The sequence below is a fragment of the Poecilia mexicana genome, unplaced genomic scaffold (assembly GCF_051168715.1).
Source record: "Poecilia mexicana isolate PSO_F unplaced genomic scaffold, ASM5116871v1 scaffold_5, whole genome shotgun sequence".
NCBI classification, from domain to species: Eukaryota; Metazoa; Chordata; class Actinopteri; order Cyprinodontiformes; family Poeciliidae; genus Poecilia; species Poecilia mexicana.
The window spans coordinates 23964563-23992562 of NW_028263374.1; the positions used below are offsets into that span (position 1 = coordinate 23964563).

At 38.3% G+C, this 28000-nt stretch overlaps 2 protein-coding genes and 1 long non-coding RNA gene across 3 annotated transcripts in view; 2 read left to right on the plus strand and 1 right to left on the minus strand.

The window, feature by feature from the left end:
* The first annotated feature begins 884 nt into the window (after positions 1 to 884).
* Positions 885 to 3694, plus strand: LOC106916724 (large ribosomal subunit protein eL22-like). Its single transcript, XM_014985205.2, has 4 exons — positions 885 to 997; positions 1316 to 1426; positions 1690 to 1814; positions 3514 to 3694. Exons 1-4 carry the CDS (start codon positions 986 to 988, stop codon positions 3653 to 3655), a joined length of 390 nt encoding a protein of 129 aa, XP_014840691.1. The 5' UTR covers positions 885 to 985; the 3' UTR covers positions 3656 to 3694.
* Positions 3695 to 4334: 640 nt separating this feature from the next.
* chd5 (chromodomain helicase DNA binding protein 5) overlaps positions 4335 to 28000 on the plus strand; it is a 46804-nt gene continuing 23138 nt past the window's right edge. Inside the window, exons 1-11 of the mRNA XM_088005773.1 lie at positions 4335 to 5081; positions 16107 to 16258; positions 21456 to 21674; positions 22593 to 22711; positions 23285 to 23526; positions 24265 to 24377; positions 24511 to 24645; positions 24955 to 25119; positions 25931 to 26149; positions 27157 to 27363; positions 27789 to 28000. Coding sequence (XP_087861899.1) covers positions 5015 to 5081; positions 16107 to 16258; positions 21456 to 21674; positions 22593 to 22711; positions 23285 to 23526; positions 24265 to 24377; positions 24511 to 24645; positions 24955 to 25119; positions 25931 to 26149; positions 27157 to 27363; positions 27789 to 28000 — 1850 coding nt within the window. The 5' untranslated portion in view covers positions 4335 to 5014. The remainder of the gene's footprint in view (positions 5082 to 16106; positions 16259 to 21455; positions 21675 to 22592; positions 22712 to 23284; positions 23527 to 24264; positions 24378 to 24510; positions 24646 to 24954; positions 25120 to 25930; positions 26150 to 27156; positions 27364 to 27788) is intronic.
* LOC106916725 (uncharacterized) lies at positions 18033 to 20668 on the minus strand. The gene is made up of 3 exons (XR_001418053.2): positions 20082 to 20668; positions 19047 to 19946; positions 18033 to 18727 (listed from the first exon to the last, which is right to left on the minus strand). It is a non-coding gene; the product is annotated as an uncharacterized LOC106916725 (long non-coding RNA).

Genomic DNA, 28000 nt, shown 5'->3' on the forward strand with positions numbered 1-28000 from the left:
AGAGTCAGAAAAACTCTGACGGAGTTGACATCTGACGGAGTTGACGAAATGCCAAACTACCTCAATTTATATGATGTTATTCTGAAGGAGGCCATATTGTAGCTCGTCAGGTCCATGAAATCTTTACATTATACCAAAATTAAGCTTTTATTTCGCAAAATTTCATCAAAGTTTTGTAAATTGTCAGTTATGGAGTTGACACATCATGGTTGTGACAAACAACTTAGGAATAAAACATAAGAAAAAACTAAAGAATAACTTAAGCTAACCGGAGCTAACTAGCCCTCCTAGCAAAGGAAGAGAAAAGACAACGTCATGGGGTCCTCAGAAGTTCTGGTGCCCCCCTATAATGCCTGATTTTTTTACATTCTTTTCATTTTTGACGGTGTTGACAAAAACTAAGGACAAATTTCAACGGAGTTGGAAAATATCTAAAAATTATTTTTAATTCAATTTATCGATACTTTTATAATCATTTATATGACTACTTATACTTAATTGTCATAATATATAATTTTAGTATTTCTTTAATTGTTTTAAACTATAAGAATGTATTGAGTTCTGCTCCTGGACAAGGGCTTTTACAGGCATCATCCACCGACTACAATGTTTAAAATAAAAAAATATTCAGCAAAAAAAAGAAAAATATACATTGTTGTGCTCACATGACCCAGGTTAGTTTAGTTAGATATTTGAAAAAAATATATTTTGTGTATATTTTATTCAAATTTCATGCTTTTTCCATAGGACCTGTTTTGTCCCTATTCTCAAGAATCACTGAATAAACAGTTTTGTATCTTGTTGACAAATAAAAATGTGAGCCAGCAGCAAATTTGAAACTTGCAATTTCATTTGAAAACATTATTTCATCGTGTGAGAAGTTTACTTAATCAACTTCAGATAACGCGATTCGATCGATTTAGCAGGGACGTACTTTACTTCCTGTGCAGCCGCAGCTCCTTCCTTTTAGCTGAGCGTGTCAGCCATGGCTCCAATAGTGAGTAATAGTCCCGTAAAAAGTGGACAGAGAGAACATGTCTTTTACTCTCTTTGTAATCAATATATGTCTTTGTAGTCGGACGAACATGCTGCAGACCTTTTGACTGTTTGAGTCTTTGTATTAGCTTTAATTAATGTGTAAACTTGAGGGCACGTTGCAATGAGAGGTACAGCTAATGTTAGCAGTTGTTAGCGTAACAAGTCGATAAGAATGTGTCCAAAGGAAAAAAAAACAAAAAACACTTTAACTATACCATTTGCCGACATAAGGTATATGAGTTTAAAACAAACATATGCGTTTGTGTTTGTATTGTAGAAGAAGCTGGTGGCCAGGAAACCGGGTGGAAAGAGGAAGAAGCAGACCCTGAAGTTCACTCTGGACTGCACTCATCCCGTGGAGGACGGCATCATGGATGCTGCCAACTTTGTGAGTACCTTCACTTACAATCCAATAACATGTTTGTAACACCGGTGTGCTGGATGGTATATGCCAACTTAATTTGGGTCAAAGCCAATGTGATATTACTATATCCTTGTGTTTTCACTGAAGGGAAAAAAACACACCTCCTCTCAGGGGCAATGGGGGAAAAAAAAAGTTTGTTTGTTTTTATTATTATTTATATCCCATAAAGGTTTTCATTTTACTGACTTCTGATCCTTTCTATTTCCCTTTGTCCTCATCGCATGCAGGAGCAGTTTTTGCAGGAGCGTATTAAGGTGAATGGCAAAGCTGGAAACCTTGGTGGAGGAGTGGTCTCCATTGAGAGGAGCAAGAGTAAAATTGCAGTGAACTCAGAGGTTCCCTTCTCAAAGAGGTATAAAATGCATCAAAACACTGTCGTGCTGCAGAAGTGAACACACAAACACAACAGTGCTTTACCATCACAGTTGAGACGGTTGTTGTATTTGGGTGGTGGAAGGATATGAAATATTTGACAACTGAAGATAAATAGTTGTCTATAACACCAAAGATATGCCATGTTGAATGCTTTGCCTAAGCCTTTGTCTTTTGCAGTTAGTATATGGTTGCAAATATTTTTGATTAATTGCTTAGTGGAATGGAAACACATTTTTCACATGACATGAGTCACATGGTCAACATGCAAACTGCGAAGAAGAAGACAGGAAGTATTTGGAGGATGAAGGCTTGGAACGCTTTTTTAATGACTTTTTTTTCCATGAACAAACTTACTCATGTATGCTTTTAATTGCATTTTTCAATTAATGTAAGCGCCGCGATTGCGATTTCTTTTCTTTTTTTTTTAAATTAATCAAATATAGACAAAAAAATTTCTCACGTTTGTAAAGGAAATGCAGGTATTTGTAGCTGGACTACATTGATTATAACTTTACTTCATACTTAGCATGCATATCCTAACAGTTAAAGGTTAAACAGAGAGGTTTATCATCCATGAAAAACAACATGAAGCTATTGACTGCAATAATTCAGCCGATTTCACTCAAGAACAGTGTCACAGCTAAACAGAATAACTATCCTGAGTGTAATTTCTTTGAAGAGAAAAACAGAGCGAGAACTAAGTTACTGACAACAAGAACTACAGGAGAAGCATCAGTGGAAAGTAGTAGGAGAAAGTAGCAGAGTTAGAAAAGGTGACAAGTGTCTTCAATCAGCCTCAACCATAACTACAGGAATAGCTCAGCAGATCCTACTACACTTTAAATATAAACTTCATTAAGAAGGAAAGTTTTAGCCTATTCTTTGACTAAATGAGGTGTCTTCTTTATTGACAGAACCTTGGGGTTGGTTCCACAGGAGAGGAAATAACTTAAGGATTGGTCTTTTGTTTTATTTCACTCCTGTAAATGGTTTTAAAAAATGAGCATGAGATTTGTTGCTGTACTGTGTTTGCTACAAATCAGCTTTTCATTGGTGTTCAGAACGAGCTGAGGAACAAGCAGGCTATGGGAGGGTGGTGGCTTATGGTAAACCACTTAATACATCTTCACAGTTAACACGCACTGAGAAGCGCTTTTTAAATTGGCACAAAATATAGGCATCAAGTTTTTAAAAGCACCTTTGCTATAGCCAGCTATTCTTCTATATAAATACTATTAGTTTTTACAGTTGAACCTGAAAGTTTTTACATTTGTCAAACTTGTATTAATGTACAATTACTTAAAACAAACGTTATAATTGCTTTTTTTGTTATATATTGTTTCTTTTTTCAAAAGGAACTAGATGCACAAAGCTTTCACAACATTGCCACCAGAGGGCGACTGTGGCGTCAATCCTTAAATGGAGCGTTCTACATTGTTCCTGAAAGCAATCAATCAGAAATGTTGCATCTAACCTTGATGTAAACTAAATGACCTGAACCTGAAGTGAATAACAAAACTTATTGATCCAACTATGAGGGACAATACACTGCTTTTGTGATTCATTCAGATCTTATACTGTTAAAACATGATTGCAATAAATACAATAACGCTGCATTGAGTTTATGTTATGCATTAAATTGAACTCAAACTCGGTCATGTGTTTCTGTCTTTTAGGTACTTGAAATATCTCACCAAGAAGTATCTAAAAAAGAACAACCTCAGGGACTGGTTGCGGGTTGTGGCGAACACCAAGGAGAGTTACGAGCTGCGCTACTTCCAGATCAACCAGGACGAGGAAGAGGAGGAAGAAGATTAAACCAGATGTCTCTAATAAAATGTCACCAGACTAAAGAAATGTGTCCAGAATATTTTTCATATTGTATCATTTCTTTTTTTGTAGCTTTTTATTTCACAAAGTCCCCTCAAGATTAGAAATCTCTGTAAGATGTTAGCAACCACAGAAGTCCAAACTATGTAAAACATGTGCAATAAGCATTACAACAAAAATGACAGAAATTCAAACAAAGGGATCTCAAGAAAAGCAGCTGCATTTCAGCTTCATGAATTCACGGGGTTTTAGTTTAAGAATTTTTATAGGTTGTTCCATGACTGTGATGAATAGTAGGAACATGCTCTTGCCAATCTGTCTGAACCTTGGAAATATTCAGAAAAAAAGCTACTGGGAAAGTTCACGAATCTGATAACTAAAACATCTGTCATTGTTTTACAGTTTGCATATAAATGTACTTGTCAGAGTTAAATCTTTTTGATTACTTATTTGGCTGCATAAGGCCAAAAAAACAAAAACAGAAGCAAAGCTTTGCAAAAGCTGTGCTATTAGGACTTAATAATAGAAACTAATATCACTGAAAAATGTCTCCACTTATTGTATTTTTATTTATTTATCATAGTTTGATAAACCTGGTAAACCTGAAACTTATAGGCTCCCATAGTGGGATGTACCGCTGTGCACCTGCGGTAGCGATTGACAACGAACGACCGGAAATCAGGACATAAAACAGCTTTGATTTTATTTGCTACAAAACCATTTTAGAGTCGAATTTTTTTTTTCAGTCTTGATGTGCTAAAAGACAACCGTTCATCAACGTCTACAATTTTCTACTTGCCTCTGTTTGTGCATTTAAAGCTACGGCTGCGAGTGATGTGCGAAGCAGCTGTGGCAGAAAGCTGCAGAAGTTTGGCTCTGAATTTCCCGGACTTGCAAGCAGAAGCGTTCAGCAGACAGGCGCTGGCATGCATTCTTCTATTAGCCGCACAAGGAGATGCTCCGTGGTGTTTTTTCCCCCACAGTACTAGTTAAAGTAGTAACTAGGAGAGTATGACTAACTAGTTGTGGAGAAACTATGGGATGCATCGTCATGGCAACAGACCAGACGTCACAATCTGGGCATGTGTGTTCCATTTTTGTCTTTCTTATTTTTCAGACTGCAAGACCTGGATATAGATCTGTAGGGAAAAGAATATAAATGTTCATTTTTGTTTCTTTTTTTTAGCCTGGAGAAAAAAAAGCCTGTTTTGACTGCAAGACAAAAAAAAAAAAAAAATCCACTGAGCGAGTTCTTTTTGGGTGAAGAAAGAGACTGTGCTGCGGCGTCTGGAGGGTTAACTTTCAGTATTCCCAGCCTAAAAGGGGTTTGGGGGCTATGAGATAAAGATGCCGGGGTCGCTGAGTAATGAAGACGAGGGACAGGACGACATGGATTTTGAAGACGATATGCCAGGTGAGGGAACGAGGGGAGGCGGGGTGTCCTTCACATTATTTTTGCGCCGCTACGCCTTGAATGCGGGGAAAAGGGCTTGTCCTGCGTTCCTGAGACCAAAGAGGAGGAGGAGGAGGAAGAGTGGAGCGGTGCAATAAGCAGAGTCATTCCTTTTTTTCCTTCCTCTTTTACGACCCGGTGTGTTGAATGTGGTGTTTTTGGATTTGCCTCCGGCTGTCCCTAAACATCCAGCTTGCTTTGGGGGTATCATGGAAATCCAGCTTTGTGTTTTTCCCGAGCTGTTGTAGCTTTCACAGGCTACATGCGTTTAGAAGTAAAAAAAAAAAAGCTTTCCGCTCTATAAAATAATTAGAAAAACACACACAAGTTGTGTCCTGGGAGCGGTTTATTGTCGCTGCAGTGTCAGTTTTATTTGTGCTGATTTTGTCATCAGTGCCTTCGAATAGACATTGGCTGCAGAGACGCCATCCTGGTCGGGTTTGTTGAAGATGCGCCGCCGACTATGATCCAACTTTATTTCTTTATTTATTTCTTTCGGCTCTGGATGGCCGCAGAGGTGTGAAAGCCACGTGTGGGCTACAATAAACAGCCTGTTCTGTTGCGTTGCGCACTCATGACAATGTCACCAGCACAGTTAGCTTTGGGTCGTGCATTAACCTAAATTACGTCCAACCTAAATTTTTCATCTGCAGCTCTGCCTATCGCACCAAAGCTGCATTCAAGACAGATTCCTGCTGTATTTTCTGTTTTTGCCAAATTAATACTTTGCAGTATGATGATGCAACTTTTTTTTTTTTAGTTTTGTGGTTTATAATAGCGTTTATTCTTGCAACAAATCTCAACTTCTCAGTGGTCTTTTATTTAAAAAACAAATAATGTAATAGTTTTTAGGGCAAGAGCTAAATAGTGGTACATGGGGGTGCTAAGCTTAAACTGTTCTTTGTTGTTGCTGTGCACTACCAAACAGCTTGCTGAAAAGCCACTACAGTTTTTCCTCACCTACTACAAAATCTAATTGGGGTCTTTGGAAATATTTGTTTTATTTTTATTTCTTTAGGATATTTCTGTATTTTTTATGATATTGCAAAAACGGACTGCTATAGTGAGGGTCATTGAAATTAGAATAACAGTTATGTTTTAATAACATTATTTAGCAGCAATAATAGTAATAATTGGTTTGCTATTTTTAAGTCAAATCAATTACGTTTACATGTTCCGTGTACCATGAAAATCAGTCAAGTTTATTTGTATTGCACATTTCAGCAACAAGGCAGTTCAAAGTGCTTTACATCATGAAAACATAAAGGCATCATAAACACATCATACAGTTGCAGTCATTATTCTGTCAAGTTTCATCAATAGAATCATCAATACACATCAAATATGTGGGTCCATGTTTTGGTTATTGTGCATCAAAAGCAACTCTAAGCAGGTGGGATTTTTAGCCTTGATTTAAACAAACTATGTGTTTCAGCTGTTTAGCTGTTTTCTATGAGTTTGTTCCAGATTTGTCGTGCACAGACGCTGAATTCTGCTTCTCTCGATTAAATTGATAAAACTACCTAATTTAGCCCAGCTCAAACCAGTGATTTTTCACCATTTTATTTCATTCTGCTTTGAGCATCTATTTGTTTGAATCTTGAGACAGTGCTTAAATAATAAATCTTCTTCTCCTGCTTCTATCTCAGATCACTGTGTTGAAAGGTTGTGTATATAACAGACTGAGTGAAAAAAAAAATATGAATGAAAAATTCCAAGAAATATCTGTGCATGACTCCTGTCATTACTGTTACAGACTCAAGGTCAAATAGACTTGAACTGCTGTATCTCTTATCAACTAAAAATTAATTTGAGAGAAGCAATGAATTAAAGACTCCTTTGCGCCATTTTGTTAATATTGTACCATATTAATATTGGGCAAAATAGTATACACCGCCATGTGTATATGTCCATAAATTTTACATATCACAATATTACTGATTGTAATGTGTAAAATGCAAGCCTTATAGATAGAGTGTCATGGAGAGGGAGCTGAGTCTAGCCATTGTTACTCTGCACTGTAAGAAGTCAGTTGAGGTGGTTTGAGCATCTGATCAGGAAGCCTGCAGTTAGTGGCTTTCCCAGACACTTTCCACTGGGAGCAGATCCACTGGAGAGACGAAATCTTCCATCATTAGAATGCCTTGATGTCCCCCAGGATAAACTGGAGACACGGCAGATGAATGTATGTGTTTCCATCCGTAGCTGCTCCCCTCTTAATCCAATCCTGGATAAACAGAGGATGGATGGATTGATGGATGGATTATCAAAATATTGATGAATGCTTCAATCATTGACAACTGGCATCTTTATAAGCTTGTAATCATGAAGAGACAAAATGATAATGAGAAAGGAAAAATATATATATATATCACTTCTGACTTGCAGGGGTACCTTGAGAGAGAACACAGTGACCTAATTGTTTATTAAACATGCATTTAAAAATAAATATATACTTGCCTGTGGTAAGCCAGAAGATATCCAAGCAAGGATACAATTTAAAAAAAGACATTTTTGGTACATTAGTTAAAAATTTGGTGCAAGTTTTTGGATGTCTAAGGACACACTTAATGCAACATATACCAGTGTATATTGTGCAAGGTTTGAAAGTGATTCACATTGATTGCACTGTCTTTATTTTGTCATGGAACTATTTTGTCCTGAAAATACCAAAAAAGAAAAACAAACAAACAAAAAAAAAACAGATTTGTAATATCATATGGCTACAAAGTCATATGATATTACAAATCTGCTATTTTCTTGGTAATACATGCAAAAGACAATTAACTTTGGTCAAATAACAAAGATTACGCTCTGTGTCAGAAGCCCAGCACCTTTTTAAAGAGGCATTCTTTCAATTAAAACACAACATTTTGGGAGTTTGTCTTTGAGGGACTTCATAGCCGTAGATGCTGTCCCATCAAGTCTGCATTCATCGCAGCTCATGGGTTGGCCTCAGTCCCTTTGTGTTGCTCAAGAAGCTTACACTGTCATAGGCTGTTTTGTTATGTTTTCTGCTTTAATTGCTTTGTTCTTTACTAAAATTAAAAGATTATCATGGGCTTTTGTGTGCCTGCAAATGTAATCCTCGGTTGGATAAGGGTCTATTTTTGGATCACTCACTGTGAAGGTTGACACAATTTTTCTTCCTGCTATGCGTGCACATAGCCTAAGAACAAGAGAATCTTTTTGGGGTGCGTGTGCATTTGCAGATTAGCAGTACCTCGTTTCAATACGGTTTTTTTCTGTTCTTTACAGGACTCGTTTAGATCACATTGTTTCTTATTGCCTTTGTCCTTCCATCAGCATGAGCACTTTAGATTTTAATAGCATGTTTGTATCTTTGTCTGAATCTTGCAGTCATCCATAAGGAAAGATCTAGATTTTTATGGAGCAGGAATACTGAGCAGCATAAATTGCTGTAGGTGATTGTGCATTAGGGCCAACAGAAAAGGAAATAATGTTATTTCCAGTTTGTTTCAACTTCTTCACTTGGGATTTGCGTGTGAACCTCTTTTTGAATGGGTCAGTATGCTAGCCAAGTCCTTGGAAGAAGGTCAGAAATGTTTCTGTTATCCAATTAAAATTTTTATAGACAGACGATTTGGCAAGTAGAGCTTTAGTCATCTTCCTAACTGAAACTGATGCCAGATTTCCCTTGGGAAAGTAACTGAGCAACCTCATCTTCTTCCAACACCTGGCACAGCCTGGTACACTCACCAAACAAAACATTTTTTGGTCACAGCTTTCTTTCCATGGCCTTCATGGACCATTAGCTACATTCCTTGGACTTTTTATTCGGCACATGTGTATTTACTTGATAACAAAGATTCCCTATATCATGTAGGAGAAACTCCAAGCATATGCTTCACAGCTGGCATGAGGTTTACTTCTTTTAATGCTGTGTTTAGTTTAGGTATAACCATTCTTCTGTCTTTGTGTAAAGATAATTCAGTTTTAGACTAATCTGCCCAGAGAACATAATTTCAGAAGTCTTGTTCTGCGATCAGAATTTGGCACTACGTAGGTGCACTGGAAGCCCAGATTGCTTTGATAGCTGCCTTCAGCTCATCTCCCCTCTTTGGTAGGAACACCATGGTCATAGAACCAGCTTTTGGTACCTTACATGATATAGGGAATCTTTGTTATCAAGTAAATACACATGTACCAGCTTTTGGTACCTTTGCCAGCGTGTTTAGGTGCCTGGTCCTGTTGGAAAATAAAATCATCGTCTCCATACAGCTTTTCAGCAGAGGGAAACATGAAGTGCTTTAACATTTCCTGGTAGATGGAAAGAGCGTTTTGATACACGGAATGTGACATTTGTAGCACGTCTCGTATTCTGTGTGGCGGCTCTTCTGGAATGGATTTTCCTTGACAGTCTTCTCAAGACTGCTGTTGTCCCTATTGCTGGTGTACCTTCTCCTTCCTTCCACTCAATTTTTTGTCAATGTGCTTGGGTACAGAACTCTGTGAACAACCAGCTTCTTTGGGCAATGACCTTTTGTGGCTCTTGTAAAGGGTGTCAATGACTGTCTTCTGCACATTTGTCAAGTCAGCTGTTTTCCCCAGTATTGTGTAACCTACTGATCCAGAGTAAGAGAATGTTTAAAGACCTATTCAGTTCAAATGTCAGTACGTTCATTGCTATGCTTGATTATTTTCTATAAATTGTGTAAATCCCATGAAAAACTGTAGACTTAGTACATAAGACAGCAAGGAGCATTTCTTTTTCATTATCTTGGAAACCACTATAACTGAAGCAATTGCACATACATGTATGTACATGTGCTTTCTAAGATAACTATACCATGAATGTTAAACTCAAAACTTGACATGGCAGATAAAGGTAAAGTTGATGTTATCCTAATCATATCTAAGTTAGAATAAACTTCTGCGGCAATCAAAGAAAATGGTTTGACCAAGTTGTTATGTGAAATTTAGATCCTTAACAAGAAAGACATACACTAACTGGGTACTTTAGCTGATGCACTTGGTTAGTACTTGGTAAGATACCAAAACAAAATGTTGGAAACATTCATTTTAATTATGTTTACATAATTGTGTATAATTGTCAGCTGCACAGCCATGATGCATGGCCTTCCATTCCTTCTCAAAGGTCCATTATTAGATTAAAATCTGGTTACTATGGAAGCCATTGGGGTAGAGTGAACTCATTGACATGCTCAAGAATCCAGTTGAAGATGATTAACTTTTTTGACATCTCAATTTTTGACAGTTCCATGTGAACGCCGCCACTAAAATTGAGAATCAGTTTGTAATGCACCATTTTGTCTGTCTGTTACAGCCCTTTTTTTTCAGATTCTTTGTTGATTGTTGTCCAAGTTTCCTATTTTTAGCACACTGAAGTGATCCAGGAGTGGTGTGATCAACAAGACACCTTCATTTATACAACTGCTACTCATTGGATACATTCTCTTTTTCTGTGCTTTCTCTGCAAACCTGACCGATGCCTGTATGTGAAAATTCTGCATCGATAGTTTCTGAAACACACACATGTCGGCATATCTTGTACCAACAACCATGCCTCACTTAAGTCACTTAAATCTCCTTTCTTTTTTATTCTGATTCTTGACTTGAACTGCAGTGAGTCTTATTAATCACCAATATGCCTAAATGAACTGAGTTGTTGCCATGTGACTGACTGATTAGCAGATATTACCAACAACTTAACGAAGAGGGTGACAAGGTTACATTGTGACCATTATATTAAAATATAAAACTTAATCCATGTGTTTTGTTTTCCAGATCTTTCAGTACATCATAGCAACTTTGTCAATATTATTGTCACTACTGTTCAGTTTAAGCCACTTATTGTGCTGGATAGATTACAGGGAAGACACATATTGGCATACTGAATCAGTGATCTGTGGTCAGTCATTCATTCATTGTTCTGTCGTTGCAAATACAGTTAAAAAAGTTTCTAGATTTGTACACTTTGTGATCAATGTAATCCAAAGCTGTCACCTTTACAACGTCTGAGCCATGTCATCTACTCTGCATCTAAGAGAGATGTAAGGCTTGCTGTGTTTCCATCATGTCTTGCCTGGCAGGCACCGAGCACGCATCTGAGACATAAAAGAGCTCCCTGTTTGAGATACTGAATACGTGCACTGCGGGTTTTCCTTTGAATGAGAGAAATATTAAGAAGAAAGAAACGTGTGTCTAGGAGAGTTATACAGGAGAGTTGTAGACACTTCTATCCATTTCGGTTAACGTTTCACCTTTAAATGTTGTCTGGAGACACTGATCACATAAGTTAACAGTAGAGTTTTGGAGACAAATTTAATCTGACCAGCCCAAGATAGCACAATGGGCTTGACATTGCCTCTGATTAAAGCTTTAAAATCAAAGTACTGCACTTATAGAGTACCTCCTGCTAGCTTTGCTAAGTAGCAGATAAGTGGTTGTTGAGGTTTGTGTGCCTACTACGCAGGAATCCCTCCTCCCCAGTCTTGCACTCCTGCTACCCAGGGGAGTGGTAGACTGCAGGGCTAGTGTTGGCTGATTGACTTAGATACATGTGCTGCATACTTGATGCCTTCCGGTCTGTCAGTGTAAGACATAGAAAGAAGGAAGACATGCAGATAGATGGACCAAAAGAAACAGACAGGAAAAGGCTGAGAATAGGAATTAGATCTGCTCAAACTCCACAGGGCAGTTACATCCCATGTGAATCTGATGTGTTGTTTGGGGATGTCTGTCTCCCTTACTTACTCCTCTGTAACCCGCTCTGGCATCACTGAAGTCTGCTGCGCTCAGCAGTCAGCACGTTTGTTCACAGCAGCTGTTAGACTGTACAGCTGACAACCCGCAGCCAGTCGCTTTAGTCCCAGCAAGCAGAAGACATGCACTGTGTACCTCAGTGGTCCTCCTGGGAGTTACCATTTACCGGCAGGCGAGCACTCCATTTATTTGTGTTTTGATGATTAAAGTTGATCCACACTCAGTGATGTGTGAATATGAGACTTATTGTGCCAGATGCCCTGCTGGTCTGATATTGATTCATCATGTTTATTTCAAAACAAACTAATTGTATATTTTGTGTTTTCCAATGTAAAAAAAAATAAAAATAAATAACAATAGTAATAATAGAAAAAAAATATTGTTCTATTTGGTTTAACACTAGATAGAATAATGAAACCTTGAAAGAAAGCAAGCTCATTAAAAGATTCAGGTTTTGAAATCGAAGATGTCAGAAATGAAAACCGTTACTGAGTTGACAGAATGTTCCACCTAGTTAAAACAAACATGATTCTTTCTTTGAAACTCATTTATATGTGTTGCACCTCTTAAGAAAGCTACTTTATTTCAACACAATTTGACCAAAGGGGAAAAAAAAACAACTTACAATTTTATTTGAAACAACAAATTATCAAATTGCCAGCAGGGTTAGGATCTCTTTCGAAGATTATGTTGTTGAATTTAACTGTAGCCTGATTCAGAATTTTACACACTTTGTGACATTGCAAACAAAGCTTTATAAGTCTATGTCTTTTTACAAATTCTCAGTTGAAGTAAGGACAATGACTTTGCAATTCTTAAAGACTCGACACAGAAGGCAACGTCACTCTCTCTCTCCTTACATATGGAATTTGCGTGAGAAGGTGACTGTCACTTGCCTTACTCCAGCAAAGCAACCAGCGAAATTTGTGTGTGTAACATTTCAAGCTGGTGCACGTAGATGTGCTCACATGGTCTTACGGGGCAACACAAGAAATATTCACCTTTTGTTGCTGTTGCTGCTGTCACACTCACATCTCTATGTTGAGTTCACTCCAATGGCAGAAAACCTTTGCCTTTCACTGTCGTTCATCGCTCCCTGTGTGTCAAGCCCATTACACATTTTGTTTTGATCTAAGCTATTTTGTTGTAGCTCTGGCTGTGTGTCTAGAGATGTTGTCCTGAGTACCTTTGCTGACTTGTGGCAAACATTTTAACAAATGAGACTTCTAATTTTTTCCAACCAGGATTATATGGCCATTGACAGGCCAAGGTTATGGATGACTAATTGTTATGTTTTCAACAGATTCTCTAAAATGAGCTGTGGATCTCTGCAGCTCCTTCAGACTATCTGGGGCCTCTTAGCTTTCTCTAATTAATACTCTCCCTGCCAGACCTTTCAGTGTGGCAGATTGTCATGCAATGGCAGATCTGATGTATTATACATTTTTCTATTTTCAATGATGGAATGATGCAATGTCAATCATTCAATTAGTCAGTCAGTCAATAGATCAATCAATCAGTCAAGCTCATTTGTTGTTTTAAATCCAAACATAATTAGTCTTGGGATTAAATTCCTCACAGGTTGTCTTGATTAGTAACTTTCAAAGATAACTGGTTATGGTAGATTTTTTAGGCATAATCTATAGCTATGAAATAGTGTACCAGTACTTTTTACATTTTGAAGTCTTCTGTTCCCTTTTGTTTACAAATCGAAATGCATAGCTTGCCATTGCACAATGTATGTATCAATGGCAACTTGCAGATATGTTATCCACAGTTACTCCTCACAGTGCATGGTGCTGCTTGGCAAAAGACTTAGTGTCATGAATGGTGCTGGTCATTTAAGTCTCAGTAGCACTTTGTCCTAGAACATCTTGTCCTGAGAGAGAGTAATCAATACCTTGCAGTATGGAGTGGATTTAAAGGAGAACTTGTCAAACAGCTTGTATCAGTGGCATCAGGACAAGTATTTTCTTTTCTTTTAGTCTTTCTAACTTTAACTTTGAAACTCTCCAAAAAATTGCAAAAAAAAACAACAAAAAAACAAAAAAAACAACAACCTGGTTTTCAGTTTGTGAAATGTGTACCTATTTCGAACATCACAGTTTTTAAAAACAGTTGGTGTTTCAAAAGAAAAGATGCATAATTGGCTTATGTATCTACATTTACTTTGTAACTCAATCTTAGGGTCAGGTATTTTATTAATTGCATCAGTCAGAATAATCTTAGGTCCTCATCTAAATTTCTTTCAGACAATTTGACAGATATCCAGCAGTCTTACACTTTTCAAACAGTTTTGTAATCAGTATCTTTAGGATAGTGCAGAAAATTTGTATGCGACTGTTTATATTTACATATATGCATACAAAGTAGCTATAATTTGCCACCACAGAAATGGCTGTGGTACAAGATGATAAATCACACAAATTGGCTGTCATATTTGTTAACATCAAGCTAGAATGAGAAAACAGTTAACATTGAGAACTGCAACAAAATCTTCTCGGCTTTCAAACACTTTTTTATATGTGCTGCTATCAAATACAAATTGAGTTAAATCTAATAATAAACATTTCCTTGTTTCTCCGATCGATATGTAACTTCTTTCTGTTTTTAAGAGCACTAAGTGGGTGAAATAGTTTAATTTGGGGATTTCCATGAATCCATAAGGGGTCTAAATTAATCATTTTTAAAATTCCTTTTTCCAAGTTACACCTCGACCACACCAATGTCACTAAACCATAGTTAAACCTCCAGCTTAAATATAGCTGGAAATGTGATCAGTTCTTAGCAGAAGTGAAGAAGTTCATTGAAATGACTTGGTGTCTTTTCACAGATCAAACTTTTAAATTACAATTTTTGACCAGGTTCATATCGAGTACTGTGGGACTGTGGAAAGTGGGCTTTCCAGAAATCTAAAGCTAGACTCCTTTATCCATTCCAAAATAAGTTCTTATGTGTTTATGATCACTGTTCTGTTAGCATCCCATGCTGTATCTGTCACTCTAAGAAAAGAGGATAATTGGAATGTAAAGGAACAACCCAGGAACTACTAGCCTGGTAAAAACCAACCCCTTGTTCTATGCTTTTCTCCATACAGAGGGTCTGAACACTCAGCTATTGAGAAACAATTGCTTGGAGTTTGAATTCTATTGAACTTTTAACTGATTGGATCTGATTATACCCAATCGCTAACATTTGGCTGTGATGTATGTTGTGTGCCAGCTCAATGGAGTGTTTCAGAAATAGTGTGTGCCGTAACAATCCCGTGGGGAGTAGGGCCACAACATCTTTGCCAGCAATTAAATGTCTTGCTTTGACTTTAGTTGCTTAATGTTTGGAAGTGTGGCCAACATGGACCGGATGGCTTCATTCACTTCCTTCGTTAACATTGCCAAACTATAACCAGGGCAGACTGCAATTCTAAAACCACACAGAAAATTTACGGTTCGTAATTTTTCACAACTCCTTCTGCTTTCTGATTGGCCTGGTTGAACCACAACTGGATAAATCAAGCTTAATGGTAGAAATCCCAGACAGAGCACTGAAGGGAGATGAGAATCAAGCTGAGCTGTGTATTAAGGCAGTGGCCAGGCTAAGGGAGTACCAAAACATGTCGCCTCAATGAATTTGAACTTGCTGCAACAGAAGTGTTGTTGTATTTATGTTTTATTTGTTGTATTTATGTATCTATGTTTCACAAGTCCACAGTGAAAAACATTTTACATAGCCACTGACTTTGACGGTGACAAGCAGAAAATTATCACCTTAAGGTTTTGAGTTTTTTTTTTTTTTTTACCACAACAAAAAATATTTAACTTACTAACGTGAATTATGTGAGTCTCTGTGTAGATTTTTTAAGCCTATAAATTCGACCCTGTGCTATATAGAGATAATATATGAAAAATTCAAACTTATGAACCCGTTTCTGGTTTTCAAAAATACAAAATTTTTCTTGAACATATTTTCCACCCTGAAATACAATAGTCGAGACATTTTTAAAGACCAGCATTAATGTAACATTAATGTTTGTGATAAATGTATGGAAACCTCACAGTGAATCTTTAAGTTGTTTGTATTTCATTTCTTTCAGTCCTTACTTCCACAAATATATTTCTTTTTAGTCTCTCTTTCATGTCTTTTTTTGAGGAAAATTAAAAATAACTTTTAACAAGAACTGTTTCAGTTTATATGGCATATTTTCTTAAGTATGAACATGAACACGTTTTTCTCTGTGTCCAGATGAAGATGACGAAACTGAGCGCAACACTGTTCCCCTCACGGCCCTCGCCAGCTTCTTCTCTGATGATGACTCCCTCAAAAAGCAGAAGAAGAAAAAGCCCAAAAAGATAAAAGAGGGGAAAATACCTAAAGTTAAGAAGAGGAAAAAAGAGGTAAGATCTTGTTCACACACAGCCCCGTCTGTCATCACCTCAAACACAAAGGTTTGCCAGGAATTCTGGCTCAAGCTGTGCGGCCTCATTCTTTGATTCTCACGCTATCACAGTTTTGATGCTTTTGCAATTGGATCAGAGTTCTGCTTTGGCTGCTGGACTGCCTCTGTAATCGAAATGAGAGGCAGTGGACTGTTTCGGGCCTAGGGGAGGTTGGCAGCAGAGTCACTGTTACTGCCAGTGTAAGCTGTGGGCGCCAAGTGCCAGTTTAGAGTGTGGATTTGTGCCTGTGGTGCTGGTGCTTAAGGCTGGGGGTTTGGGGTCAAAGGGACAGAGTTTCAGCCAATATAGCAACTGTAGTCACAGAGCTTTGACAGAGGTGATTTGACATCAAGGCTTATTCAGAATTATATAAAATTTTAACAGCATTAACTTGCCCTTAGAATAACTTATTCAACAATGAAAATGCTGCATAAGCCAGCAGCCTTCTTAATGATAAGACAGAGAGAACATTGATCTAAAAAGTAGAACACAGAATATCTGGAGACATTATCTATTTACAGAATAAGGATGAAGGATGAGGTTTTCATGTCAATTTCCTATAGTGTTTATCATAATATCGCATTTTTCTGTATGCGTGATACTTAGGATGGAGAAGGAAACAACAATCAGATCAGGAGATTAAAGTTTAAGGCAGCATGGTAAAGCAGTGGACACATTCTCCTGAATGTAACAGCAACTCATTAGGAGTATCGGATGCTCCAGAAACAAATTTGCAACAATTACATCACAAATCCTGTTCACAGTCGGTCTTGGAAGACAAGCATTGAGTGTAACAGTGGTGTCACATTGAGGAATATTGGAGAAAGTACCAAAAACAGTTATTTTTTTAACTTTAGAAACTTTAGATAGTGTGGTGTCTAGAGCAAACTGACAATTTAACCAAATGACTTGACTCATACCAGATAGCAAATAGCACACGTGGTCCAAATTAGGAGTGCTCTTTCCTTCAGTAAAGTGCTCAAACATTTTATCTCTAGTTAGGAAAGATGTGGATCAGTGGGCTAGACAAAGGAAAACATGACTGTAGTCGTGTAATGGCAAGGTAAGGCTTTTTCTTCTTTTCTTTAACTGATAGCAAATGCCACAATCACTTAATTTAAAAACCTACAGCTAATCTGTGACCTAAACTCAACATGTACCTTAAAGTTGTCTTTTTTGCTGACTGGTGTGCATAGGTGGAGACATTGTTTTCAACCACTTTAAGTTTTGAAAGTCATGTATGTAAAAGTATTATCAGTACTCTTAGACCTCAATGTAAATCAAGCCAAGGCCTGATGACGAAGGCTACTCTTCTGTCAGTCACTATGACAGCAACAGTAACAAAGACTAATCAGATATGAAATAATAGGAGCCAAAGCGGACATGGTGTAGTGTTATCCTCTTGTTCCAGATCTTCATCTTGATAATTCCTCTCTTTACTCATTCATCATTATCTCTTTTCCTGTGGTTTCTAGTTTCTAATAGCTCAAAAATGTAACTTTACCTTTAAATATATATTTGCAGCATCACCCTGGTAGCAGTGTCTACCTGTACTCTATTCTGTACGTCCTCCAGAGGAAGGTAGCTAACACTATACTGTGAACGCCCCATAGGAGTTTTTGTGCAGCAGTCTTCCACCCTGGCTAACTCAGTTAGGAAAACTGCTGTCATTTTCTCACAGCACACCACCTAAAATGCGCATGGCTTTACCAATAAACATGCCAACCCCCCCCCCCCCCCCAAAAGACTGGTGAAATGTTCAACATTACAAAGACTAATAATTAAATGCCTAAATTATGCATTGTGCACAAGTCAGGATCTAAACAAGTTGTCTTGCGCCTCCTTGGTTTTCTAAACACAAAACCTCAGTAATTACAGTAATTCAGTGCAATCTCAGTGTTTTCTGCCCCTGCATTGGCAGTGGCATTCACAGCACCAGTGTCATGGCCAGGATGCTCCCCAGTGTTGAGCTGGAGCTGCCAGCAGCGCTGCGAGGAGCTTGACTGGCCAGGCTGCCACCCGGCCCTTTGGCTCTTTATGGCAAACTCTGAGCTCCGCTGGGTCTCACTGGGCTAATGAGGAGGGGAGACTCCCTCTGACTCTCTCTGTTGTAACCTCCGTGGAACACACTCTGGTATTCTCCTCTTTTTCACAAATATCTTTCTCTCTTTCTTTGTTCCTTTTTCTTTCTGTCTTTGTTTCCTTTTTTCTCTCTCTCTCTCTCTTTGTCTCCTGTCGTCTCGCTGAGCGGTTGCTGCCACTGTAATTCTCTTCCAATCGCTCCCCAAAGGTTGGTGTCAGACAGGGTCTAAAAGTCAATTGGGGTCAGAAACTGTCAGTGGCAGATCCCAGTCTGAGGTTAGGGCTGCTGGTGGGAGGAATAAAAGCTCGAGAGAGCCGCAGTATATTTGCTTCCCCTTTTCTCATCTGCAAGGAAAAAAAAAAAACAGATAAAAGGAAATTAGGGTTTCTGGTTTTACTTTTTTCCCTCGGATTGTGAGTCAACAAAGAGCTGCTCTGATTTCAGGGAAGAAAAGAGGCGGCCATTGTTTTACAACCCTAAAAACCCCTCACAGCAGTGATATTGTCATAAATTCTTATTGAGCTAGATTTTATTAAAGAAAAAATCTACATCTTCATTTATTTGATATTTACCACAGCATCCGCTCCAGTCCCCCCGGGGCAGCAGCATTAAGGGAAAGCCGCTAATTTGATTAGCTTATCAGCACTTATCTGATTTTCTCACCCTTTGAAAGTAGAGGCAGCCACTTTACTGCTGCGCCGGAGAATCATCTCTTCATCTATGATATGTGTTTAACATTGAACTCTGGGCCACCACCAGGTTGTTGCAGTTCCAGCTCCAGCTTGTCCTTGTGGCTGCTCACAGTGGCAGTTCTGCTTCTTTGCTTTTTCCACCTCCACCTCCATCTCCACCCCCATCCCCCATCCACAATCTTCAATTTGCTCTTTCTTCTCTCACTCGCTCTCTCTCTCGCTCTCCATCTTCTTATGCATAAATGAGATTTGTCTAGACGGGTGCTGAAGCACGGGGCTTCACAACCACAGGCCTCTGCATAACAAGCTCGTTATGCAAACGTGTCTGATTGGATGGCGCCGTTCCATTGGCTGCCACTGTGATGGAGTGTGTGTTTGTGAGTTTGTGTGTGCTTGGTGGGGTGGGGGGAGGTGGATGAGTTGTGTGATAGAAAAAAAGAAGAGTGAGGGAGGAAAAAGAACCAGAGAGAAGTTAGGATATAGACTGAGAGAGAATTTAAAGGAGTGGATGGGGTGAGGGAGGAGAACTATAAGATGTGAAGAAGAGAAAGTGGGAAGAAGATGAAGAGAAGTAGTGGGGGGAGGAGGGGGGCAAAATCTAGAAAGAAAGAGAGAGAGCCAGACACTGCTCAGATTCGGTCACCATGGCAACACAGCCAGGCTGCTGGTAGGGTTGGCGGGCGCTGCAGCAACGTGAGCCTTACCACTGCGCTACAGAGCAAAACGCCTGCAAGTCTCTCCATGGAGCCAGGCAGGCCTGCAGAGCAACAGGCAGCGAACTGCACAAAGCCTCTGTGCACTCGTTTTACTCCACTTCTAGTGGACGCACGTGTTCAGTAAGGCATGTTGTTTTGCCATACATTCCATGCAACTGCGAAACATTGGAAAAGGGAATATTAAAATGACACGTCTCCAAACTGATTGTAAATTTTGGACACATCTGCAGCCCATAAAATAAAAATAATTAATAGGGTTTGACACAAACAGGGAGAGAAACAGCACTCACTTTTTCACATGCACACAGCATAAGGAACCTCCAGTGAATTTCCCACTCTCTTGATCACACAAACAACACCTGTTAACTGTTAAGCCCATATAGCCTTCCAGATGTCCCAAATTAAACAGGCAGGGCGCAGCTGAGTTTTTGATTAGCAGCACAGCAAAAGGTGTTCTGTTTCTTGGTTTCAATTAATAGTCAGCTCTTTAAGAGGATGCAAAATGCATGCAAGCATAACTTATGAACTCTGTTTTAATTGTTAATGTGGATTCACATGCAGTAGAGCTGCTATGTTATGAAATGCACTATGGAATGCCGCACTTCTTCTTTTTAAGATAGACATAATATTTCTCCAAAGTCACCTTCAACAAGTAACGTCATTCAAGCATCAGTAGAATAAAAAAAAACTGTGGCATTAACATATAAAGTGATAAACCTGTTCAGAAGTGGTGGTGGTGTACAGAGAGGATGTTCTCTCTGAAGTAACGAGTTCATTCCGCAAAGCATTTACATCTAAGCTTGTCATCACGAAATAACAACTTAAAACAATCTAGACTGGGATCAGTCTAGACTAAGCTAAGAGAAATTAGTTCTTATTGTATTTAAGCTTAATTATTTGAGTTTGACTGTAGCACCCATAGATAACCAATGAATTTATTGCATTCTGTAGTGACATGTGCCTCTTTTGACTGATTGAGCAATAATCATGCCAAAATTATTGTGGCTTGCATACTGACACTGGATCTGTAAACATTTTGTGATGGAATGTTCCTCAGCAGAACAGTGAGTGTCTTTGTGTCTGTATCACCGGTTTGTACCAATGTACAAAACGGCTTAGTTATTATTATTTTTTTGATGCAAATAACTGTTTTCAGATATCACATTAAGCATACTGGAGTCTGATAAGCAAAGAAGCAATTCTGTAATATATATATATATATATATATATATGTGTGTGTGTGTGTGTGTGTGTGTGTGTGTGTGTGTGTAAACTATGCTAGATAGGTGTGATGACAGTATTAAGAATTGGGATGAGAGTTCAAAGTTCACACCAAATCTATTGAGCTTATCCATGTCTGATTGTACAACTGTTTTTCTTTTCTTCATGGGGATTTGTAAATAATTTGATGTGTTTCTGCCACCTTGTGATGGCTGCATTGCATTATAACCAAGTCCTCATACAACTAAGGCAAGATTAAAAAGGAAAAAAAAAAGCTTGATTGTAATTATAAAAATAAAATAATAAATATGCATTTTTATTTGGGGAAAATGACTTTGAAAAAATCATGGTCATTTACATTGTTGTTATCTGTAGAATTAGATGTAATGAACCTGTGAAGTGTGTGTATTTAAGCATATTCTGTGTCTTTGACTATACCCCAGGGAGGAATACAGCCAAGACTTGACAGTGACCTCGAGGAGATTTCGGAGGTAGAGGAGGAACGCGAACGGCCAGAAATTGGCTCTGAGAGCGAAAGCAGCGCATATGGCCCCACCAAAAAAAAAAAGAAAAAACCCAGGGAGAAAAAAGAAAGGAAGCCCAGGAAGAAGAAGAGAGATGAGGATGACGATGAGGATGACGATGATGATGGTAACATGAAAGTAAGTCTAATGTGCAAGTAGATTGCATTTTCTATTTCATGCCTTTAAATCTATAAGATTCTCAGTCCTGATCGATCTTCTTTGACATGCATTTGACAAATCTTAAAGGTATTTTGTACAAATACGGCTGACAGAACATGGCATACTTCAGAATAAGTGGAACCTCCTGTGGAAACTCCCTCTACTGACTTAGTTGATTTTGTTCAGTGAAACAAGGCAACCCTAAACAAAGAGACACATCATATTTCAGTGACAGTAAAAGTAAACTTTTAATAAAGCTACAGTTATCTGAAAGATTAGGACACTTGCTTGGGTTTCCAGAACTCTGGACAATTTTACAGAAAATAAAAAGGTTGAGTTCAAATTATTTTGAGACCTCCTTAAGATCCCTGTCCATACCCATAACCTGCAATCTTCTTTATGAATGAATTAACTCTCTCTTCAACAGCACTCAAAACTCCATCCTTCAAAAAGCACCCAGTATGATGTGGCTTTGTGTAATTTTAGCTATTTTAGGAGAGAATGACAATTTTTCCATTTTACATAAGATTTTAAAAACTATTTCCATCTTTGTTATTGCATATTTAAGTTACTGGGATATTTCACTATTGTCTAAATTGACATTACATTTTGTCTAAATATTTTTCTTGCAATTTGTTCTTCATCTCATAAGATCCCTTTGCATTTCCAACCATTCTGCACATCATGTTTTTCAAACACTTAAAGTGCAATATCTTATTGGCTCTACGGTTCTCCAAACCATTCTATTATCTAGCAGTGAGTCTTACAAAGCAGAAGACTAATTGCACTGAAATCAGATCACATTGATCATCTCCATGAAAGTAAAGACTTCAAATAAAATAATTTTGTTGTTGTTTAGTAATAAACGCATTGTGCCTCTTGCCTTTGCTCCACTAGGAACCCAAATCCTCCAGCCAGCTGATGCAAGAATGGGGTCTTGAGGATGTTCAGTATGGGTTCACGGAGGACGACTACAAAACAATCACCAATTACAAGGCTTTCAGCCAGTTCCTCAGGCAAGCATCTACATTCTTTTGTATTACTTTTTGTCTTTGTTAAACTGCTTTGTTTCCTTTCAATTCCAGTTGTTTGACAGAGTTCCCAGCTTAGAGCCTTCCACAACACTCCTCAGTTAGACCAGAGAGCAGCGTGACAAGCTAACACTGCTCTTTTTGTTTGAGCTGGAAAGCTCGGCTGTTGTTATAAAGAGTCTGTCTCACCTGGGGCTGTCTGGCTCGACTAAGCCTCTGCTCTGACAAAGTGGAGCATGAGCTCCTGCGGTGCCCCCTGTGTGTAGTCAGCTGCTCGTTGGATGCCTGTGACAGCCGGGAGGCTTTGGGACTCAGTGCTCTGACCCACTATCTTTTACAGGCCAGCCTGCCAAAACTCAAGCTGTTGCCCGACAAATCTAACACATGACACACTCAAACCAAGGAATAGAAAATAAAACTTAAAGGGCAATGGGGTGTCAGTAAATCAGGACCCAGTTCCCTCCAGTGGCTGAGAGAGAAGGAAATTACACCAGCTGAAATGAAATGTGACATAATAAAGCTGTTGTTGTCGTCTCCTCTCCCTGTGGTTACGCCCAGGCCCCTCATTGCCAAGAAGAATCCGAAGATTCCCATGTCAAAGATGATGACAGTGTTGGGAGCCAAGTGGCGTGAGTTCAGTGCCAACAACCCGTTCAAAGGGGCATCTGCCACCGCTGTGGCCGCCGCGGTGGCCGCTGCGGTGGAGACGGTTACTGTAGCTCAGCCAACATCTGTCAGCAGCAGCCAGCTGAGCTCTCTGCAGGGCACGTTAAAAAAAGCCAAAACCAAAGAAGGAAAAGGTAAGACCCTCTGAAAGTGTGACGCTTATCATGAAATATTGTGGTAAATAAATATTTTCTGCTATTCCTTACTGAAACCTGAGTCAGAAACTGTGGAGTAAACTTAAACAGGTTGTTTATGCTGGAATACATCTCCAGAGCAAAAAAATCCTTAACGACAACCAGATACTGATTTAGGGACAGGTCCTATTTTACATAGGGCTTTTTACCTTACAAATAAAACCATCTTTTCAAAACCATATTTTATATTAGGGTTGTTGTAAGCAATTATTTTAGTAACCAAGTATTCTATCAATTTCTCTGATAATTAATCAGGAGCAGTCAAATAACAATTTTGGTAAAATAAAATGCTGGTAAATGTTGCCATAAGACCAGTATTAATATTGGATATCAATTTCTGCCCTATTTTTCACTGTTATGCTAATAGTCCTACTGAGTTGTTGATACTTAGCAGTCAACAACTCGTAGGTGAAAGTGAGATTGTTGTGCAACACAAATAATCATCTGGCTGGAACACAGTGCTCTAAATAGTAAAGTACATAAAACATAATTTAAATAAGCTTAAAGGCAGGCTATTTCCTCAAGAAATTGTAATAATTGAGTTTTCAAATCATTCTACTTCATATTGACTTATTTTATCTTTGATATTAAAATGACATTCAAGTATAATAAAAGAAGCTAAAGCAGAATGAATGCATACATTTTCATGGCACTATACTGTATGTTTGTCTGCCTTAGGGCCAGGAGTTAGGAAGAAAAGCAAGACCATAAAAGAAGTGAAGAAGAAACCCAAGCCGAAGAAGACCAAATCAAAAACTGGTCAAAGTGGGAAGAAGAAGAAAGCGTCCTCTGTACGTGTTATTTTACTTTGTGTTCACCTTTCCAGCTTCTACACCCAACATTTTTCCTTTAAATAAAAGTGAGCAGACTTTGTGTTGCTCCAAGCTCTTTAGCTTGTGTATTTTGGTGCGCTTGATTTTCCAGAGCGAGGACGACTTTCTGGAGGAGTCAGACTTTGATGACATCAGTATCCACAGTGCCTCTGTGCTTTCTGATACCTCTGGGGCCACCAAGAAAAAGGCCCGACGTGGGCGGAAAAAAAGGAAAAGTATGTTTACAGTTTATTCTTTTCGGAGCACTGTGGTTTATTTTCCCCTCCAAAATTTGACTGAAATCCCTACCGAACCAGACTGTTTGATTTTCTGTAATGAGGTAATTAAAATGTACTTTTTTTTAAAGCTTTATTTATTGTGGGAAAACTTATTAGGCTTTTATCCCGCCGTCAATTCTCCTATACATATGGAGTTTGTCCATTTACTGTAGCTGTTCAAAATGATTTGTTTTCCTGTGGTAGAGAATCAGGACACTATGACTCTATATGTTAGACCCAGTCATATTGTTTCAATTATTCCTTTAAATATGGCAGAGGAGGATGGCGATGGCTATGAGACTGACCACCAGGACTACTGTGAGGTTTGCCAGCAGGGAGGAGAAATTATCCTCTGTGACACTTGTCCAAGAGCCTATCACCTTGTCTGTCTGGACCCCGAGCTGGAAAAGGCGCCTGAGGGAAAATGGAGCTGTCCACACTGTGTAAGTGGAGCCATTATTTCAAATTAACACAATATTTCAGTAGGAATATAATAATTAACCAAGCATTTCTGCTTAACAATTTGATAGATATATTATGCAGTAGTGCTAAATCAAGATTAAAAAGCCATGTATAGCAAAATACTTGTAGTGTCATCTTCTGAAAAAGATTTCCCCTTTCTGTTGCCTATAGACACTCAGAATTTTCATATTCAAAGTCATACCTATGAGACACAATGTCAAAATTATAATGTAGTTCAGGATTATGAGATTAAAGAAAATTATTTCCGCTCTAAAACTCATATTTATGAAATCATTAGTTATGTTAATGATATTCAAATCATCATTTTGACTTATGAAGCCAAAAATATAACCAAAAGTTTCACCATTGTGAATTTCATAATTGTGATGGAACTATTGATCTGTTTTCTATGCTGTAGAATATCACAGTTAAGACATAATGTGTGTTTTTGTGTGCTTGTCTCCTTTGTAAGTGATGCTGTGGGCCTGATCCTTTCCTTTGTAATGCATGTAATTATGCAGTCTGAAAACTGGTTTTACACATTTTACCAGGCATGCTGAAAAGCATGGAGGGGGCTGCAGGTTTTTACCCGAGGCTGCTGCTGCTCTACTTTTTGATTTTTGCTAAATAAATGGGGGATAGTTTGGAGTAAAACTACTCTTTCAACAAAAGTTTAATGCTCAAACTATTTTTCCGCTGTGCTCTTAATAATATATAAATTCCTACAGATTGTGCCTTTCATAATTTTTTTAAGTTATATTTAAATAAGCTATTGACTTTTGTGACGGTCAGGAGAAGGAGGGAATCCAATGGGAGGCCAAAGACGAAGAGGAGGAGGAGGAGGAGCCAGCAGGTGAGGAAGAGGATGACCATATGGAGTTCTGCAGAGTTTGCAAGGATGGAGGGGAACTTCTGTGTTGTGACACCTGTCCATCGTCCTACCACATCCATTGCCTCAATCCACCTCTACCTGAGATCCCAAACGGGGAGTGGTTGTGTCCTCGTTGCATGGTGAGTTCGCCATAAATTATCACTTGGAGCAAATTACATAACAATAAACTATTTAAAGTTATGCCAATTTATCTTAAACTTTTCCAAATGCACATTTAGTGTGGACTTTTTCGGTTGTTTGATTTTTATCAAAGCAGAATGCATGCACTTCTCCGGTTTTTGTAATTGCTGTTATATTTTAACTTTGGTTTGAAAACAGATGTGCAAATACATTGTAAAACAAATGCAGAATTTTTTCTTTCTTTGCTTTTTGATAGTAGATCAAATTAAATGTTTTCTGATGTCTGTTTAGTATTACCAGATTGATTTATATTTACTACATGCCAGAATAGTGAACATGATCATATTTAATTCTACATTTCTTTAGTGTTTGGTTGAATTACATTTTGAACTGGATAAACTGTCAGACTTTTAGGATTTCCTTCCACAAGATTGTCACAATGGTTTCTTGAAATTTTCATCTATTTGTTCTGCTAGAATCTGAATAATTAAATCAGATTGCGTTGCTTCCATGCACCTTTTTAACTTCGCACACAAACGTCCCATGGTAGTGACATCAGGGTGTTGTGATCGCCACTTCAAAACCTTGACTTTGTTGTCCTTAACCCACTTTATAAGCCTTTGCTTGGAGTAATCGTTCATTTGGGAGAATAACTTGAACCCAAGCTTTAACTTCATGAAGATGTCTTTAGGAGGTTACCGAAACGGACCCTGCCTGTCTTCTAGAATATCCTGTACTTCTCTACCCTCTCTCTTTAGGCCTGTGCTCTATTTAAACAATACATCACATTATTTCCTCTTGCTATCTATTTTATGAAGTGCTCCAGTGCCTCTTACAGCAAAACAACTCAATGCCCAATAGTAATGTTGGTCAAACTAACCTAGAAAGGGAACATTCAGTATGATTTAACGTCAGACAGTGAGGGGCAAAAAAGGGTTTTTTTTATACAGCAACTGTACACTTTGGAATTTCTTTTGAGGGTTTCATTTAAACCGTTTTCTCTCAGTGCCCTCCTCTCAAAGGTAAAGTGCAGAAGATTCTCCACTGGATGTGGGGAGAACCGCCGCTGCCAGCTGAGCCACCCGCAGGCCCTGATGGCAAGCCAATTGATCCACTGACCAAGCCCCCGCTCAAGGGGCGCCCAGAGAGGGAATTCTTTGTAAAGTGGGCTGGCCTTTCATACTGGCACTGTTCCTGGGTCAGCGAACTGCAGGTGAGATGCCAGGAGTGAGGCCAGTTTCAACTCAACATTTGGCATCAGTAACTATGTGCCCTCGGTGATAAACGTGGGGTGCACAAAAACAGTGAGGAGAGTATTTTACAAAAGTATATAGTTATTGTTTGAAGATTAAAATCACAAAGCAATCCAACTACTGTTTGGTTTACAACATTTTTCTTTATTTTTAAATAATTAGAAAATTCCCAAAATCGATGATGAGTAATATTAGGATTTTTTCTAAGTAAAAACACATTTTATAGCAGGAATATTATATATATATATATATATATATATATATATATATATATATATATATATATATATATATATATATATATATATATATATATATATATATATATATATATATATATATATATTTATTTATTATTTTTTTTTTTTTATTTGTGACTCTTCAGTTAGAGCTGTACCACACAGTCATGTATCGGAACTACCAGCGGAAGAACGACATGGACGAGCCCCCGCCATACGATTACGGCTCAGGAGAGGAGGAGCTCAACAATGAGAAGAGGAAGAGCAAAGACCCCCAGTACGCTGCAATGGAGGAGCGCTTTTACCGCTACGGCATTAAACCAGAGTGGATGGTTATCCACCGGATACTCAACCACAG